The sequence below is a fragment of the Solanum tuberosum genome, unplaced genomic scaffold (genome assembly GCF_000226075.1).
Source record: "Solanum tuberosum cultivar DM 1-3 516 R44 unplaced genomic scaffold, SolTub_3.0 scf00010, whole genome shotgun sequence".
Classification (NCBI taxonomy): domain Eukaryota; kingdom Viridiplantae; phylum Streptophyta; class Magnoliopsida; order Solanales; family Solanaceae; genus Solanum; species Solanum tuberosum.
In genome coordinates this window covers 3,496,782-3,513,658 of record NW_006238936.1, presented here as the reverse complement: position 1 = coordinate 3,513,658, position 16,877 = coordinate 3,496,782, and the positions used below count along the sequence as shown (strand labels likewise).

At 36.6% G+C, this 16,877-nt stretch overlaps 3 protein-coding genes across 4 annotated transcripts; all 3 read left to right on the top strand.

The window, feature by feature from the left end:
* Nucleotides 1–85: 85 nt before the first annotated feature.
* Nucleotides 86–3,914, top strand: LOC102584783 (UV-stimulated scaffold protein A homolog). 2 transcript variants are annotated; one of them, XM_006339657.2, is made up of 3 exons: nucleotides 86–162; nucleotides 252–465; nucleotides 1,857–3,914. In XM_006339657.2, exons 2-3 carry the CDS (start codon nucleotides 265–267, stop codon nucleotides 3,678–3,680), a joined length of 2,025 nt encoding a protein of 674 aa, XP_006339719.1. In that variant the 5' UTR covers nucleotides 86–162; nucleotides 252–264; the 3' UTR covers nucleotides 3,681–3,914. The 2 variants fall into 2 exon arrangements, with proteins under 2 accessions (XP_006339719.1, XP_015167836.1); XM_015312350.1 differs by having other exon boundaries at nucleotides 98–465.
* Nucleotides 3,915–5,930: 2,016 nt separating this feature from the next.
* On the top strand, nucleotides 5,931–9,503 carry LOC102584453 (E3 ubiquitin-protein ligase SINAT5-like). Its single transcript, XM_006339656.2, has 3 exons — nucleotides 5,931–6,430; nucleotides 8,337–8,723; nucleotides 8,913–9,503. Exons 1-3 carry the CDS (start codon nucleotides 6,170–6,172, stop codon nucleotides 9,273–9,275), a joined length of 1,011 nt encoding a protein of 336 aa, XP_006339718.1. The 5' UTR covers nucleotides 5,931–6,169; the 3' UTR covers nucleotides 9,276–9,503.
* Nucleotides 9,504–9,780: 277 nt separating this feature from the next.
* On the top strand, nucleotides 9,781–16,627 carry LOC102584123 (uncharacterized). The gene is made up of 6 exons (XM_006339655.2): nucleotides 9,781–12,426; nucleotides 12,738–13,366; nucleotides 13,949–14,158; nucleotides 14,859–15,076; nucleotides 15,222–15,285; nucleotides 15,996–16,627. The coding sequence occupies exons 1-5, from the start codon at nucleotides 9,861–9,863 to the stop codon at nucleotides 15,262–15,264; spliced, it is 3,666 nt and encodes a 1,221-aa protein (XP_006339717.1). The 5' UTR covers nucleotides 9,781–9,860; the 3' UTR covers nucleotides 15,265–15,285; nucleotides 15,996–16,627.
* The last annotated feature ends 250 nt before the right edge of the window (nucleotides 16,628–16,877 follow it).

Sequence of the window (16,877 nt, the reverse complement as noted above, 5' to 3'; positions counted from 1 at the left end):
AATACAAAATAAAATTTTATCTGTCAAACCACCCCTTATTATGTTCGCACCAAAACTGAGGATTAAATTACACCGTTCGGCTGAGCTTCTTGGTGGTTAAAGTCGGTTAGGGATTAATTAATTACTTACACGCAAAGACGCAACGAAATCCTCTTCTCCAAGGTAAATGTTTTGACTAATAGGAATAGTAGAATGAGATAAACCTAAATTTTGTTGAATTTTTCATTTACAAATACCGAAATTGGACTCAGAGGAGATAACTCCATGAAATCGGCAACGGCGATGGAGGAGGAAAAAGATAAAATGGTGGTAGCAGGGTTAATTGATAAAGCCACCAACTCCACTAGACCGGAAGTGGAGCCCCGACTTCTCAAATCCATCAAATCGGTGGTCCGTTCCTCTGATTCCGAGCTACGACTTGCTGCGCAAACCCTAATTTCCCTTATGAAACGTGACCACTCTCAGGTTCGTTGACCCCTAATCCTTCTAAACCCTAATTTAATCTTTTAACACAGATTATTTAGTATTGGTGATTGGTTTTCTTTCTTAACTAGAAAGGATGTTGTAATTTTGGGCTTTCCAAAGTCTCTATCTTAGATGCTATGGTAAGTAAGAATCTGCACCTTTTTCTTGTTATGGTAATTAAGCTAGCAGCTTACTCCAAGTCTTTTTTTGGTTTGGTATTCAGTTTGGTCAGACACCTATATGTTAGCGATGATAAGTGTAGGATTTGGAGAGCAAAGTGTGTGGCGTAAGTGATAAGTGTAGGATGTAGAGAATGTCTAGTTTTAGAGAAACTTTAATTTGATTTGAAGGACAATTTAGTTACCAGTTTTGAAAGAAATAGGTCTGAAAAGAGAAGACTGTATATAGAGAATTTACATAAGCCAAAGCAAACTAGTTTGGATCGAGGTTTAGTTGATTGATTAGGACAAATGCGTAGCTGAATATTTTCAGTTATTGATTCAGCTAAAATTTTATCAGTTCTATTGGTTGCCAGAAAAATAAGACATTTTTCACCGCAAATCAATAGAGCAGGACTTCTCAATTGAAGACCATAGAAATTTTGAATTTCATACCAACTGATGTTTTAACATTCATTGCTGACACATACTCTGTCAATGGTTTCTATGTGCAAGTGAATGCATTGAAGATTTTTCATGTTGGATTTAAAATAAGATACAGAATTATTGCAGAGGGTTTGAGTGATTTTTATGGGAACTAAGTGAGGACATCGTTATAAATCCAGTGGAATGATTATTTTGGTCATTGATAGAAATGTTAGTTTAGTTGTACTTTGACGGGAGAACTCATTTTGATCTTTAGATGAAAACTGGTTCATGATATAGTCCTTCATCATACTTGGTTTTATGGTTTTGGTTGGGAATAGCCAGGACGATGTCCAATTTCCTGGTGTAATCTTTATTCGTTTTTGTACTTGTCATTAATACTTGCAGCTCAAACATTTAGCCACTTAATTATCCAAGGTAAAAGGTTTTCTCTTAAGAAGCATATTAAAGTCCGAGATGAGATATAATGAACGATGCTGTAGTACATTGGTGATTTCTTTTCAAGAAAACTTTAGTAGAATTTGAGTGGGAGCATTTACCTAGATGATTTTTCTAGTAAGTGGTGTGTATGACATTCAATTATGTAATCAATTCCTCCAAGAGAGTATAGTGCATGGTTTCTCTCCAGTTATGGTCTAGGATATTTTCCTGATTTACTAACTATTTCTTGTGATAGGATTAAAAATCGGTGCTAAGCTACATTCATCCCATCATGTATAGAAATAAATTGACATATTTGTGCATCGTCTCCTGATAGTAACTTGTTTTATGGGTTTCTCTTGACAGGTACGATATCTCGCTCTTCTCATAATAGATGAACTCTTCATGCGCTCAAAGCTTTTTAGAACTATTGTTGTCGAGAACTTGGATCAGTTACTCACATTAAGTGTTGGGTTCAGAAGGAATCTGCCGCTTCCACCTCCTGCCTCTGTTGCTTCTGTATTACGCCCCAAAGCAATTGAGTTCTTAGAGAAGTGGAATTCTTCATTTGGTATTCATTATAGGCAGCTCAGGCTGGGGTATGACTATTTGAAGAACACCCTCCGCTTTCAATTTCCAAACTTGCAAGCAAATGCAGCTAGGATTCGGCAGGAAAGGAGGGAAAGAGAGATGAGGACAAAGGAGATCCTGCTGAAGAAGTTTGAAACCTTGAAGGAGAACCTTGCTTCTATAAAAGATGAAATTCAGTCAACAGTTGATGAAATTGGTGAGTGTTTGAACATTTTAAGCACAAAGGATGAAGAAGATATATTGTTGCCTTCTTTAGATGATGAAGATATTGTGGAGTTCCGCAACTCTGAACTCCGACAAATCCGTCTTGATTCCTTGAAGGAGGGGGAAAAGATTAAAGTTGACAGTGAGAATGAAGTTGTATTTGATGCATTGAGGGAACTATTCAAGGTTCTAATAACAAACCATATGGTCACAGTGCAAGAATGGATCTCTGTTCTCATAAGAGTGGAAACAACAGACACTAGGTTCAGGGACTCCACATTAAAGGATTTTATTGATATTCGTAATCATCTCAAATCAGTGAAGAAAAAATGTGAAGAATCTGGTTGTACTCTGCCTAAAACTAGAAGTGCTGAGGATGAAGACATATGGGAAGAGGGTAATGTGGAACCAGAAAATGGAAAATCGTTTAAAATGCCTGACCAAGGTGAGGATTGTTCCTTGAATCTGAATTTTAATGGAATGAGAGTTGATGCTCCTGAATGTAGTAATCTTAGTCTTAAGGGAAAGGAGAAGTTGCAGGAGGCCAATGGTGGCAGTGAAACTGACACCTCTAGAGGCAAGCTTTTAGCTGAAGCTCCCATTATGAAGTGGGGTTCTTTCCTGGATGATTGGGGATCAAGGAGCAGGGATGTTTTGGCGAACCAAAGAGGATTAGATCTTGACGGCCACTGGGGTAGAGTGGACCATGATGCGGTGATTCCTGCTGAAAAAATTGCAGAATTAAAAGTCCATGCAACTGTTTATAGGGAAGACCCCGTTGAAATCCAACCATGTCGAGCCCCTTTGCGAAATGGAGAACTTTGTCAGAGGAGAGATTTGAAAATTTGTCCATTTCATGGACCTATTATTCCTCGAGATGACGAAGGCAAACCAATTGATACAGGCTCATCAATAGAAGATCAGGCTACACAGTTGGTGGATCAGCAAGAGCCCATCAATGCATGCCCTTCAGTAGCGGAGAAAATACATGATTTGGATGATAAACTTGTGGAAAAATTAGCCAAGCAGGCTGTAAAAAATGTCCGACAAAGAGATAGAGAGGAGACAAAGAAGAGAGAGCAGGACAAACAGATTATGAAGCGGGCAAAGCTTGCAAAAGTTCGAGAACATAATCAAGAAGTTCTACGTGATGCTGCACTGGCATCCACCTCAGGATCCTTACATGCTGGAGAAGATCAGGATAGATCGTCTTTATCTAAATCTTCGTCCACGAGTAAGAAAGAAACTCTGGCATCTATGTTAAAGAAGAAAGAAACTGCCAAAGATAGATTGGGTCAAAGGCTTCTTAATGCCCGTGCTAGAGATGCTACAGTGCGACAGTTAACAGTGGCTGAGGATTCAAATTACCGTGAAGCCTTTCCAAATCAGTGGTAAGTTAATGACTCAACACTACATTTTTCCGCTCGTAGGTTCTTGACATTGTTCCGGGTGTTGTATTTGTTTGTAATATAAGGTTGCTGCTGGTGGTTCAAAACATTCTTTTTCTTGTTCTGTCCCACATCTGCTTAGTTTTTAGGTTGTCAAGTTGTAAATTTTTACAATATACATTGGAACTTACATTCCCAATAAACGAGGAGAAGTTTTGTCAATCACTATAGTTTTACAGCATTGCATATGTTATTCTTCTTAACCTTAACTTGTCATATATAGAAAAGAAAAATCTGCAGTATTGCTGGAGGAAAGAATTTTCAGGTTACCATGTTCTTGGATATACAGCCAGTCAGACTGAACTTCCAAAGCAGTAAAGGATATGGATGATGTGATTCGGTGTCTGATGATACTGTACAACTTCCTAGACAAAACATATTAGTAACTTTTTATAGATTGATTGTTGTTTCCTCTCTCGTGGTCATGGCATTTAGAGAAATCAGTTTTGACACTGACCATTTTGTTCTTTTAACCTAGGTGTCCGGGTTAACTTGCATGCATTTAATGTGACTAATTTGACTGGATACTTGTTGATTCTTCACACCAGCACATGTAGTGTTCAACTGTCCACCAATGATTCTATCCCTGACCATTCTTATGTTCCAAAACCAACTTATATCTCAAGTAATTTTTCTGAACTCATGAACTGATATCACATGTGCCAGCACATGTTTAAACTAAGGGTGCATGAACCTCAAATGCAAAAGTCAGGGATTGATGTAAGAAAAAAAGAGAGTTGTAATTATTATTATTATTATTGAATAAGATTGCAACAACTATGCAGAGGCAACTACCAACTAAAAATAAGCTGTCAAATGGAAATATGCACAAAAGTTGGTACTTATCTTATCCTGTATGTCACTATGCTTTTTAATTCTTCTCCTAAGGCTAAGAATGAAAGCTAGATTCTCCCTCCATTAATATTCCACCCTATATTCTGATTTTTGACATCAGAAAAGCAGAGTAGATATATCAAGAGATTCGAACAACAAATACTCGATGAAATAATTTTAACATAGCAAGTAATTGATCCACCCAAACGTACTCGGACATGACTTTTTTTTTTTTTTCTAAACAAGGCTTGCCTTAAGACATTGAACTGACCTAGGGGCTCCACTCATTTAAATTTTAAGCAGTGGAAGGATCTCGTACATCGTGAAACACACAAAATTCAATTGTGAAACTTCCTAAATTTAAACAAAAACAAAAAGTATATGTTGTATTTGACACTAGTGAGTTATTACATGGTTCCCCTTTTCCAACGCATGATGGGTTTATTCTTTTCTTTATTGAGCCAATAAGTGCAGTGAAAAAGTCAAATGCCAAATAGAGTAATACAAAAATGAAAAAGAAAAGAAGCCAAGATGCTACTATTTGCTAGTGGTTCATCCACTTTAAGTAGCGTTTAACCCAAGTCTTGCTTTTATTCCACTAATTACAAAACTTATTTTCAATACTTTGTGGAACCCCATGTTTTTTAATTGGAGTAGAATACTTAAATTTGATTTCTAATTTTATTACATAAGTAAAATCTCACCGGTAGAGATTATTTGTACTAAATAGATCGCTTGTTCATAAAGCTAATCAAATACACATTATGTTTGGCGAAATTGACTAAATGAAACTTACCAACTCTACTAAGTGCCAGTAAAAGATAGAAGGCACAATTTTTCAATTGGGTTAATTAAATCTTGATATTGACTTACATGTGCTTATCATGTTTAATTTAATAACATGAAATAAGTTGAGTTATCTTATCTATCTTAGAGTTGAAAAAAGGAAAAAATTATAACTTCTCAGCTACTAACATCCATATTCGGCAAATTAAAAATATAATCTATCTAAAACCTTACCGATTTAACCTAACAAATGAAAACAAACACAAATCTATATATATAAAACAAAGCTAAATACTGAAAAATTTAAGAGTTTTGATAAACGTAATAATAATATATAATTAATTAAACCGTCTTTATTTTTATCTAGATAAATGATACATTGTATTTGAATATATTAAAACAGAAGGAATGTCATCACAAATTCATCTTAGTGTGAGGGAATAGAACAACAAATGATAAGTTAATATTTTAAGCTTGAATTAGACTAAAGATAGATCATTGATATAATGTAGTTAAACTAATTAAAAATATAATTAATTAATTGATAAAAATAAAAAAATGAAAAAGGGAAAAAGCACCGTCCTTTTTCCACCTTCCCCAAAGACAAATTCCAAACCCTCCTCCCCACCATCCCGCTCCTCTGTTTTCCTCTTTTTGAAAATCAAACAATTGTTTATAGTATAGAGACCCCCCACCCCCACCCACTCCCCATGAAAACCCCTCAATAATTCCACAAAATTTACTCAAAAGAGGATTTGTTTTCATCAGTTCTTGATTTTGATTGAATCAAGAATTGAATATATTTTTGTTTCATGAATGGAGTTTGATAGCATTGAATGTGTATCATCTTCTGATGGTATAGAGGAAGATGAGATTCCACAACTTCATCCACATATCATTCGTTCTCAGTTTTCGTCCTCAAAGACGACGACCCACAAGAACAACAACAACAACAACGGAAGCAGTATCTTGTGTGATGGAAATAATGGGGGAATTGCAATTCATCCAGCGACTAGCGTTCATGAGCTTCTTGAATGCCCTGTTTGTACCAATTCTATGTACCCTCCAATCCATCAGGTTCGACCCTTTCCCCCCCGAAAATGTTCTGAATTGAGTGAGGGGTTTTGGTAAATTTGTTTACTTTTTGATGAATTAAGAAGTTTTGGTAAGTTATGTTTCAGATTTTGCAATTTTGGGTTTTGGGTTTTCCCAATTCGTTTGATGGGTTTTTTTGAGGCAAGATTGAATTTTCTTTGGTCAATTGATGTTCCAAATGGTGCAATTCTGAATTTTGGGTTTCTCTAATCTGTTTGATGGGTTGGGTTGATTGAGGAAATATTGATTTTTGTTTCTTGGATTTTGATATATATATTCTCTAATTTTCCTAAATATTTTTCTGTAACTAAGGGTTATTTTTTAAGCTATCTATGTGGGAAAATTTATGGAGATAGATTTTCATGAACATGTGTTTATGGAATGATTGTTTTATCAAGATCTTTTTCCTTAAGAAAACGTTCATTTGTTTTCTGTGACCATATGTTCTCTTCTAATTTTTAAAATATTTTTTCTGTTGGGTAGATAGGCTGAGAGTTGGTAAATGTGGTAATTTTTTTGTGGTTAGTGAATGAATTAGATTTGGGGAGTTTCTTTCTAGTCTTAGGAGCTTGAGACATTACAATGGGTCTCATGAGTTTGTTTTGCATGGTATTCTTGTCCATTTGGAGTTGTTGAATAGCGGGAGAAGTCTACTGAGGTGGTTTAGGAAGAAGGCATCAACCAATAATCCAGAAATTTGGACTTGTCGTGAAGAATCCACAACTTCGGCTCATTGAGTCATCCTGCTGGTTTTTAATCACTTCACTAGGTAGTTTAGGAAGGACATCAAGCAATAATCCGGAAATTTTGACTTTTTGTAAAGAATCAACAACTTTGGCTTATTGGGTCATCCTGCTAGTTTTTAATCCCCTGCTTCATGTTTAAATATTTCTACGATAGATTGTGTTTTTTATAGGTTATTTTTACAAAATCTTGTCTATTTGTATCTTCCTGGATTGTGCTATAAAAGTTCAACTTCAGTGGCTAATGGGAGCAATTGCATACTCAAATTGTATACATATTAAAGAAGTAGGTCATAAGAAGACTTCTTTATGTCCTCAGAATAGGAAATTAGGGAACACCAATTATGTATTCTGTTAAAAGGTAGCTGGGAAAGAAAATTAGGATGTTGCTTTGAGGAGTGTTTGCGCTTTAATAAAATGTGATGTGTGTTGCCTTGTTTCCTTTCTTAGTAAAGGCATCATTGAGGGATTTTACCTCTCCAATTACTGGTTGAGCAGCTAGTATTTTATCTTTCATATGGGTTGTGTTCAGTTAAATCAAGTTTCAAAAGTAATTACGTTCCAACAGCTTCCTAGATTTAATGGAAGTGTATGCACTGAAAAGTTTACATTTTTTGTAGGGTTGCAAATTCTCAGCTCTCTGATTGTAGTAGGGTAAATCCTCTTGTCAGCACCTGAGTATAGCCCATGGAATCAGAGTGGGGAGTATAAGCCAACGATTTAGAATCAAGACCACCATCCATATTTTAAAAAGCATCTGTGTTTAATAGGCTATTGCATTTTTAGTATTTTAATTTATCGTGACCTAGAGGTATCCTCAGAGGCATTTAATTTTTGCCTAAAGTCATCTGGCTGAAATCCATATTTGGTAGTTGGAATGTGTTTTTGCACTTTGAGTACTTATTTGTCCAGGGAGGGCAAGCTTAGCTTCTTCATGTTGGGAGTCTTTTAGCATGCCGGAAGATTGTTTTGGATACTGGTAGAAAATCACAAAACACAGATACTAAAACGAGTGTTACAACTAGTTAAGCCAAAGTGAATTTAGTTGATGATAATTGGGAGCTCTAAAGAATTTTATCAATATCCTTCAAGGATCACCTTTGTCAGTATACTTACCTTATCATATTCATGTGTTATTGCTGCAGTGTCATAATGGGCACACTATCTGTTCAACATGTAAAGCCAGAGTGCACAACCGATGTCCCACTTGTAGACAGGAGCTTGGTGATATCAGATGTTTAGCATTGGAAAAGGTGGCTGAATCACTTGAGCTACCTTGCAAATTTGGGTCTCTTGGATGTCCTGAGATATTTCCTTATTACAGTAAGCTGAAACATGAGGCAGCCTGTAATTTTAGACCATACAACTGCCCCTATGCTGGGTCAGAGTGTGCAGCTGTTGGTGATATTCCTTATTTGGTTACTCATTTGAGAGATGATCACAAGGTAGACATGCACTCTGGATGCACTTTTAACCATCGCTATGTCAAATCTAATCCCCGAGAAGTGGAAAATGCTACGTGGATGTTAACAGTAAGTTGAATATCTTCTATTTATTTTCAAGTTAAAGTACGCTCTGTCCTAATAGTTTTTCAATTTAAATTTGCCCAAAAGAGGATTCTGACTAAAAAATTCATGTATTGTGCTAATGTTTTTCCTTCTGGAACTGTTCCAAGTCTAGTTATACTAAATTAGACTGATCCTTTCCGTCACGTTTTCCAGGTTTTCAATTGTTTTGGTCAGTACTTCTGTCTCCATTTTGAAGCATTTCAGCTTGGAATGGCTCCTGTTTACATGGCGTTCCTTCGGTTTATGGGAGACGAGACAGATGCTCAAAATTACACCTACAGCCTGGAAGTAGGGGGAAACGGAAGGAAGCTTATCTGGGAGGGTACACCCCGAAGCATAAGAGACAGTCATAGGAAAGTTAGGGATAGCCATGATGGTCTCGTTATACAACGTAACATGGCCCTTTTTTTCTCGGGAGGGGACAGAAAGGAGCTCAAGCTACGGGTGACTGGAAGAATATGGAAGGAACAACAGAATCCAGACGAAGGAGCATGCATACCAAACCTCTGTAGTTAATGCTGCTTGCATTTTAAATCTATTGGGTTTTGTTATTCATGCCTGTCCTATGTGCTGCTGAATTTTTGGCTTAATGTCACTGTTTCTTTTCTAATGTCATAAGTAAATTCAGATTTCCCATAAAATGTATGAAAAAAGCTTAAGTTGTTATCCATCAATTAATAAGTTTTCTTGTCAACTTCATTTGCCTTAATGATCTGTGTGTGTATATATATATTTTAGTTTTTAATAACTATCTAGTATTCGTAGTCACAGGCAACTGGACAAAATTAAAGTTTTTGGGTTAATTGTAAAAGAACTCTACTTTTTATCTCAGTTGAGTGATTACTGATGGATAAATATCACATTTATCTTTTTATTCATAACGAAAACAAAAAATAAATAAAAGAGCAGAGTTGGGTGGAAAAAAAGACTCGATTTTTAGGACTCCTTTATTTTTTTAATATAAAATTCAAATATTATCTACATTTAAAACTTTTAGTTAAAAAAATAAATAACAAAAAAAAATAGTTTGTGAAAACTCGATGAGGCTTTTATCAGGGTTTAAGGTTCTCGTTTGTAATACTCCTTTGTTCGAGTAATACTATGAGCTTGCTGACAATATCAAGCACTTCTTCAATTCTCTACCCTCTTCAAATTTCTTCACCCAAATTCAGCATCTCAAAATGGAGAAAAAGAACCCCTTTACCACGCAATTTCAAGATTTGCAGTCCCATCTCGCCATTCTCCAACCCTTCAAGATTCCAAATTTCAGCTCAAGTCGGCCGAAGAACCAAACGTCAGAACTATTTGAGGAAAAAGCTCACTCAGAAGCAACAGGTAATTGAAAACCCCATTACTCACAACCCAAGTTCTGAAAGTTTTCAATTTGAGTCTCAACATGGTGATGAAAAAAGTAAGAATCTTGTTTCTGATACTGGGGTGGTTGGTAATACTGAAGAATCAGTGAAAGAATTGAAAACAAAGGCTTTGGGGGAGTCTGTTTTGTGGAATAAATTGGAGAGCTGGGTTGAGCAGTATAAGAAAGATACAGAGTTTTGGGGTATTGGTACTGGTCCTATCTTTACTGTTTTTCAAGATTCTGAGGGTAAAGTCGAAAGGGTAGTTGTAAGTGAGGATGAAATTTTGAAAAGAAGCAGAATTGATCCGACATTGTATCGGAACGCTACGATTGAGGAACATGAGGATGTAAAAGCAAAAATTTCACTTGCGGAGGTTTTAGCTAGGGAAATGGAAAGTGGCAAAAATTTGCTTCCTAAGAATAGTTCAGTGGCTAAATTTTTAGTCTCTGGAGAGATGTCCAATACTGTAGTTTCTGGAGAGATGCACAATACTGTCAATAGGCTCAGTACGTTTACTCTAAATCCAAATCTATCTAAAAAGTTGCCTAGAATTGGATTGGTGGTGTTTTGTGGTTTCTTTTTAATTTGGACGGTGAAGAAAATGTTTACCGCTGGAAATGATGGAGAAGAAGAGTACTCAAGTTTGGAGAAGGAAATGCTGAGGAGGAAAATGAAAGCTAGAAAGGAGAAGGAGAAGACCGTGAAAGGTGAGGTGGAAGTTATCCAGGGTACCATAGAGCCAGATAACATGTCTCTCGAAAGGCCTTGGCTTGATAAGCAAGAAATTATGAGCAGCATTAAGAAAGCAAGGGAATTTGATGGTAAATTAGCATTACCGGAGCAGTTTCAGAATCAGCAGTTTGAGAATGCCGAATTCTATGAAGAGATTGAGGAAATCAGAAAGATGGCAAGGCATGCACGAGAACAGGAAAAAGGAAATTCTCTTCAAGCTGATAATGGAGGAGAATCAGGAGATTATCCGGCCTCAACCGAACTCTCCAATGAAAAGGTAGTTGCTGAACAGAGTTTGTTTGAGGATATTAATGAGCAACATGATCTCAGTGGATTTGTTGGGCCAACAACTTCCTCTGACAATAATGGAGTCCATACCAGTTCATCTTCACTGGTGAATCATGCAGTGCAGACCTCAAACAGCAATTTAGAACCTCCAGATGATATCATAAGTTCTATGGCTGATTCACGTGAATCAAAGCATGACGTAATCTCCACTTATGGAACTGAAAAACCTATTATAATGTCTGGACAATCAAGCAAGCCAAGTGAAATCTCTGTGACATCAAAATCAAAAATCATTCTGTCAGTTAAGGAAGCTAGGGAATACCTCTCGAAGAAAAATGAGAAACTGAAAACAAAGCAAGAAAGGACCCCTGAATGTGATCCAGAGGTTGAAAATGTATCAATACCACTTATGGAAGAAGAGAGCATTGGTGATTTGAACCAGCTGTCTGATAAAGCAGGAAAAGAATTTGACCGGTTGCCTTTATGTGGAACATCTGATTTTGCTTATGAAGATTCTAGTTTCAAACAAGAAGAATTTCTTCCAACATGCAACAATGCTGTAGCTGCACTGAACAAAGGGAAGAGCTATCAAAGTCTGAGTTCAGATGATGATGAAAACAGCAGATATGAAGAGCTTAAACCACTTGATTTGTCATCACCTGAACAAGAAGCAACTGTTGGTGATTTGAGATCACAACTTGATGAAATCAAAATCTTTCAGCGGTCGAGTCCACTTGAAACCTCGGATTTGACATCGTCTTCAAATCATTGTCTAGAGAATAATAAAGCATTTCCAGCCAATGACATTCCTGAACATGTTGATAAAGTAGCACCACCTACTGTAATACCTGAAACTCACTCTCATCAAGAAGATAACGGCAGAACTGCAGAACTGGAACCATCACCAAATAATGGAAGCTGGTTGGAAAAGAACTTCCATGAATTTGAACCAGTCATTAAGAAGATTCAGATGGGATTTAGGGATAATTACCATGTGGCAAAGGAGAAATCTGATGAGGAGCTGAATCTGAAAACTCAGATGTTTCATCTCGAGTCTAATGAGAATGTCACTGAGCTTGAGTGGATGAAAGATGAAAGACTTAATGAAATTGTTTTTAAAGTTAGAGAAAATGAGCTTGCTGGTAGAGAGCCATTTTATCAGATGGATGATGAAGATAAACTTGCCTTCTTCAGTGGCCTTGAGAAGAAAGTTGATCAAGAGAATAAACAACTACAGAATTTGCACGAGTGGCTCCACTCAAACATTGAAAACCTTGATTATGGAGCAGGTATTTAATTTTTCTTAATGCTCAAACTCCCTCGTGGAAATAGGATAAATAAATCCTAATGTCATTGTACCTGGTGAACATTTTGAAAGATACAGCCCGACAATTAAGTTTTATTGTTCATCATATTTGTCCCTTTTTTATTTCTGAGCTGCCTTCAGGACCAAAATCTTGTTTTTTTGTGGATTAATTTCATATTCCTTCTTGTTTGAGGGTTGCGGTAGGGTTATTGGTGAGTGGGTGGTCAGAGAAAAAACAAAAAATTATTTTGAAATTTAAGGCTATGCTAAGAAAACTACTTTCTTTTGCTGTAGATGGCATCAGTTTATATGATCCACCCGAGAAAATTATACCTCGCTGGAAAGGTCCACCACTGGAAGGAAGTTCAGAGTTTCTCAATTACTTTGTAGAACAGCGAAAGGTAGTTGCAGAAAGCGTAAAAAGTTCAAATCTCATAAAGAAAGAAAGACAAGACTTGCCACAAGGATTGCAAGAATCCCCATCGAGCAGTAAAATTGATTCAACTTCAGCTATATCTATTCAAGATGCAAAGACAAAAACTCCCAGGACCATCATTGAAAGTAGTGATGGTTCCATCAAGGCTGGCAAGAAATCTGGTAAAGAGTACTGGCAGAATACAAAGAAATGGTCCCAAGGGTTCTTGGAATCCTACAATGCAGAGACAGACCCGGAAATAAAATCTGTAATGAAGGATGTAGGAAAGGACTTGGACAAGTGGATTACTGAAAGAGAAATAAAGGAAGCTGCCGATCTGATGGACAACTTACCTGAGAAGGGAAAGAAATTAATCAAAGAGAAACTTGATAAGGTGAAAAGAGAAATGGAACTGTTTGGACCTCAGGCAGTAGTGAGCAAATATCGTGAATATGCAGATGAAAAGGAAGAGGACTACTTATGGTGGCTTGATCTACCCCGTGTATTGGTAATTATTACCTTTTTCATTTTTCATATTTCCTACTTAAAAACGAATTTGATCAATTGAGGGGAACACAATTAAGAAGAGCATGGCCTCATATGTGAGGCTTCTGTACTGCCGGGCATATAATTGTATGATTAAAATGAACATGATATCCTTCCTTTTACTGCAGACAAGACTATTTCCTAGTTCCTTTATTAATATTGACACTCCTGCCAAAATATACCACTACTAATGCAGTAAGATAGAACCCGTGCAATCTAGAGGTAATTGGTGCACATATTGTCCAAAGGTTATTGGTGCAATTTATTTTCTTGAGCCAAGGGTCTATCGAAAACAGCCTCTCTACCACCCATGGTAGGGGTAAGGTCTGCTTACACACTACCCTCCCCAGACCCACTTGTGGGACTATACCGGGTCTGTTGTTGTTTTTGTCCAATGACTTGTATTGGGGAACTTTTGGAACCATTTTCTGGAGGCTTTTATTAGCTTCCCAATGTTAAGGCCCTCTAAAGTCTAGTCTTATTTTGTTTTGCCCAGTTACATCGTGATTTCTCAAACAATATCTGTTTCTGTTCTTGTTTGTAGTGTATTGAATTGTACACTGAGGAAGAAGGAGAGATGAAGGCAGGATTCTATTCACTAGAGATGGCCGCTGATCTGGAGTTGGATCCCAAGCAGTATCACGTAATTGCTTTTGAGGATGCTGGTGACTGTAAAAACCTTTGCTATATAATACAGGCTCATATGGAAATGCTCGGCAATGGGAATGCCTTTGTTGTGGCACGACCTCCTAAGGTAAATTTATTTATTTGTGGTGTAATGGCATTTCTTTGATTAACTGGTCGTATTCTTGTTCTTTACATAACGACAGTGCTTCCAAATCTAAAACAGCTGATAACATCGTTGGTGGAGAAATTTCCAATGCATAAGAGGAGGGTTTGGGGGATGAGTGGTGGGGGTGCTTATGTCTTTGGGTAATATTTTTTCTGTGAGATCCTAAAACTGTCAGAATGCATATTGATTAGCATGTGTATCACATTTTTGGAACATTTATGGATCTGTGTTTTTTCTTAAAACGATGTCTCCTTCCAAATTTGGGATGTTATTTAGTTGGACAAAAGAAAGTAGGACTTCCTACTCTCCTGATAAATTTCCTAGAAATCTTTAAATTGTTTAAATGTGCTGTCAAGCTCCCCAAATTTTATAAATGTGCTAAATCTTCCTGCTGTTCCGAGCTAGGTATGCCATTAATGCTACTGTTTATTGTTTAAATCCTTAATATGCTAAGTCAGATAGATTCCATTCCCTCTCTATTTCTTTATTCTTTTACTTCTCACTTTATGTGAAAACTGAAATAGCTGGCGTATTGTGTCTGTTCTCTGCTTTATTTTTGCTTCTCTTAGTCTGTTACGTTAAAGATCATTATACTGCTATCGACTAGTTTTCATTGCTGTGGAAATATGATTTTGTTATTTCATTATTGCCTATTGTGCAGGATGCTTATCGGGACACCAAAACAAATGGTTTTAATGTGACAGTTATCAAGAAAGGGCAGTTGCAGCTCAATGTGGACCAGTCATTGGAAGAGGTGGAGGAAGCTATCACGGATATTGGGAGTAAGATATACCATGACAAAATCATGCGTGAACGATCTTTGGATGTAACTACAGTAATGAAAGGTGTATTTGGTACTGGAAAACCTACCAAAAAGAGGTACACTGCAATCATACACCTGTTGCCAAATTTTAAAGCAGGCACATCTTTTCTGGTGAACTGTATAAAGCCAGATATTTAAATGATACCTAGTTTCTCCCACTATAAGAACTCCCCTTTTGATTTTAACCTTCATATTTTTCAGGAGGAGGTCACGGAAGAAGCTAAAAAAGCCCACTTCGAAATAGCTGTCTTGTTGGTGTTTACAGGTACTACACTTTATAGGTAGTTTTAGTTCTAGTTTATTGTGAACTGATGACGCTTTTAGAACAGTTCATAAAGTACCTCCCAAACAGTCCAGTTTGAATTTTAATCATCTTCTCTGCTTATACTTGGCTACTTGCTAGTTATCAAGGAGCAAAAATCTTATCAACCCTCAACATAGACATAGTAAAAACATATAAGCAGAAAGATTTGAACATGGCTTGCCCATCTTTTTTGAGATCCACTCAAGTTAGGATAACAGTAGAAACTGAGAAAAAGATCAGAAAGGCCTTTGTTTGATATGCATTGAATTTATCGGGAAGAAAAATTTGGTTAGAGTTCCTTGACTTAAGTTCTGTACCTCTCAATTTTCTTAACCCTTCACTTTCCTATGTCCTTTCTTGGAAAAACAATCTTTTCTTTTCCTTGTAGTAATATTTGCGGTTGTATCCCTCTAATTTTGAAATTACAGTGATATTTCACAACTGTAAGCTTAATTCAGATAAGCTAGAGACAAATTGTAAGTTGGTTTACCAGTAGATACTTTATTAGATAGAGTAAAACTCATGAAAACAATGAAAAGTTGTATGTAAGTAAAAACTATATTACCATGTTGGTGTCTTCTTGTACGTCCCACGTGATATTTTCTAATTTTTTGAAAGCTTTAAGAATCATTGATTGAAAAACTGATGCGATGATTTGTTGTTGCTGAAAGAGGAACTTGATGGCAGACTGGCAGAGGCAGCCCCTGTTAATTGATTCTTCATAACTGAGGAAGTGTTATGTACTTTGAGAAATTGAAAGGAGAGAGCTCTATATCGGTCTTGGTTTTGTCCTTTTAATTGGACAATTTACTATGTCCCCTGAGGTTGAGCCGGTGCTTAGCCAAATGAGAGATTGTGAGGGCATATTTTCAGCTGCTGGATAACTCCTCAACCTTTTACAGTCTGACTCTTATGGAAACTGTTGCTTAGTTTCTATTAGGCAACAACAATTTGTCACGGACTTAGACTCATTTGGTGGAGCGTCACAATTAGCTCAGATGGTATTGTTCTTTGAATTGTGATGGACATTTAAAATCTGAGCCTGAAGCAACGAGTTGAGTCATGTACATTATCATTTGCTTCTTTACCCATTAAAGATGAGTTCCATGATACATATTGAGTTGCTTTAATTATCCTAGAATGAGAAATTAGACTCCAGCTGTGGAAGACCGCATGGAAATTTTTGTATTCATGATAGTTTAGTCTCTCTGCATCTCCCTTGTGTGGATAGTTCATGTAATTATATCAAACGTTAAAAGCGACTTCTGTCAAAATTATTAAGAGTACAAAGTTGATTATTCTATATGCTGCCTTTAATAATTTTCTGGAGCTAGTATCCTTGTTTCTTAGTATTCTCTGTTTCTCAGAAACATGTGATCATTCACTTAGAGAAACATCCTAAAAAAAACAGCAGCACTAAGCTCCTGCCATGCGGAGTTTGGGTATGGGTCAGACTACAAGGGTCTATTGTACACGGCCTTATTCGTATCACTGATTTCCAAGAATCATTCAATGATTGCAACTTAAGCACAATAACGATAAACTGACAAATC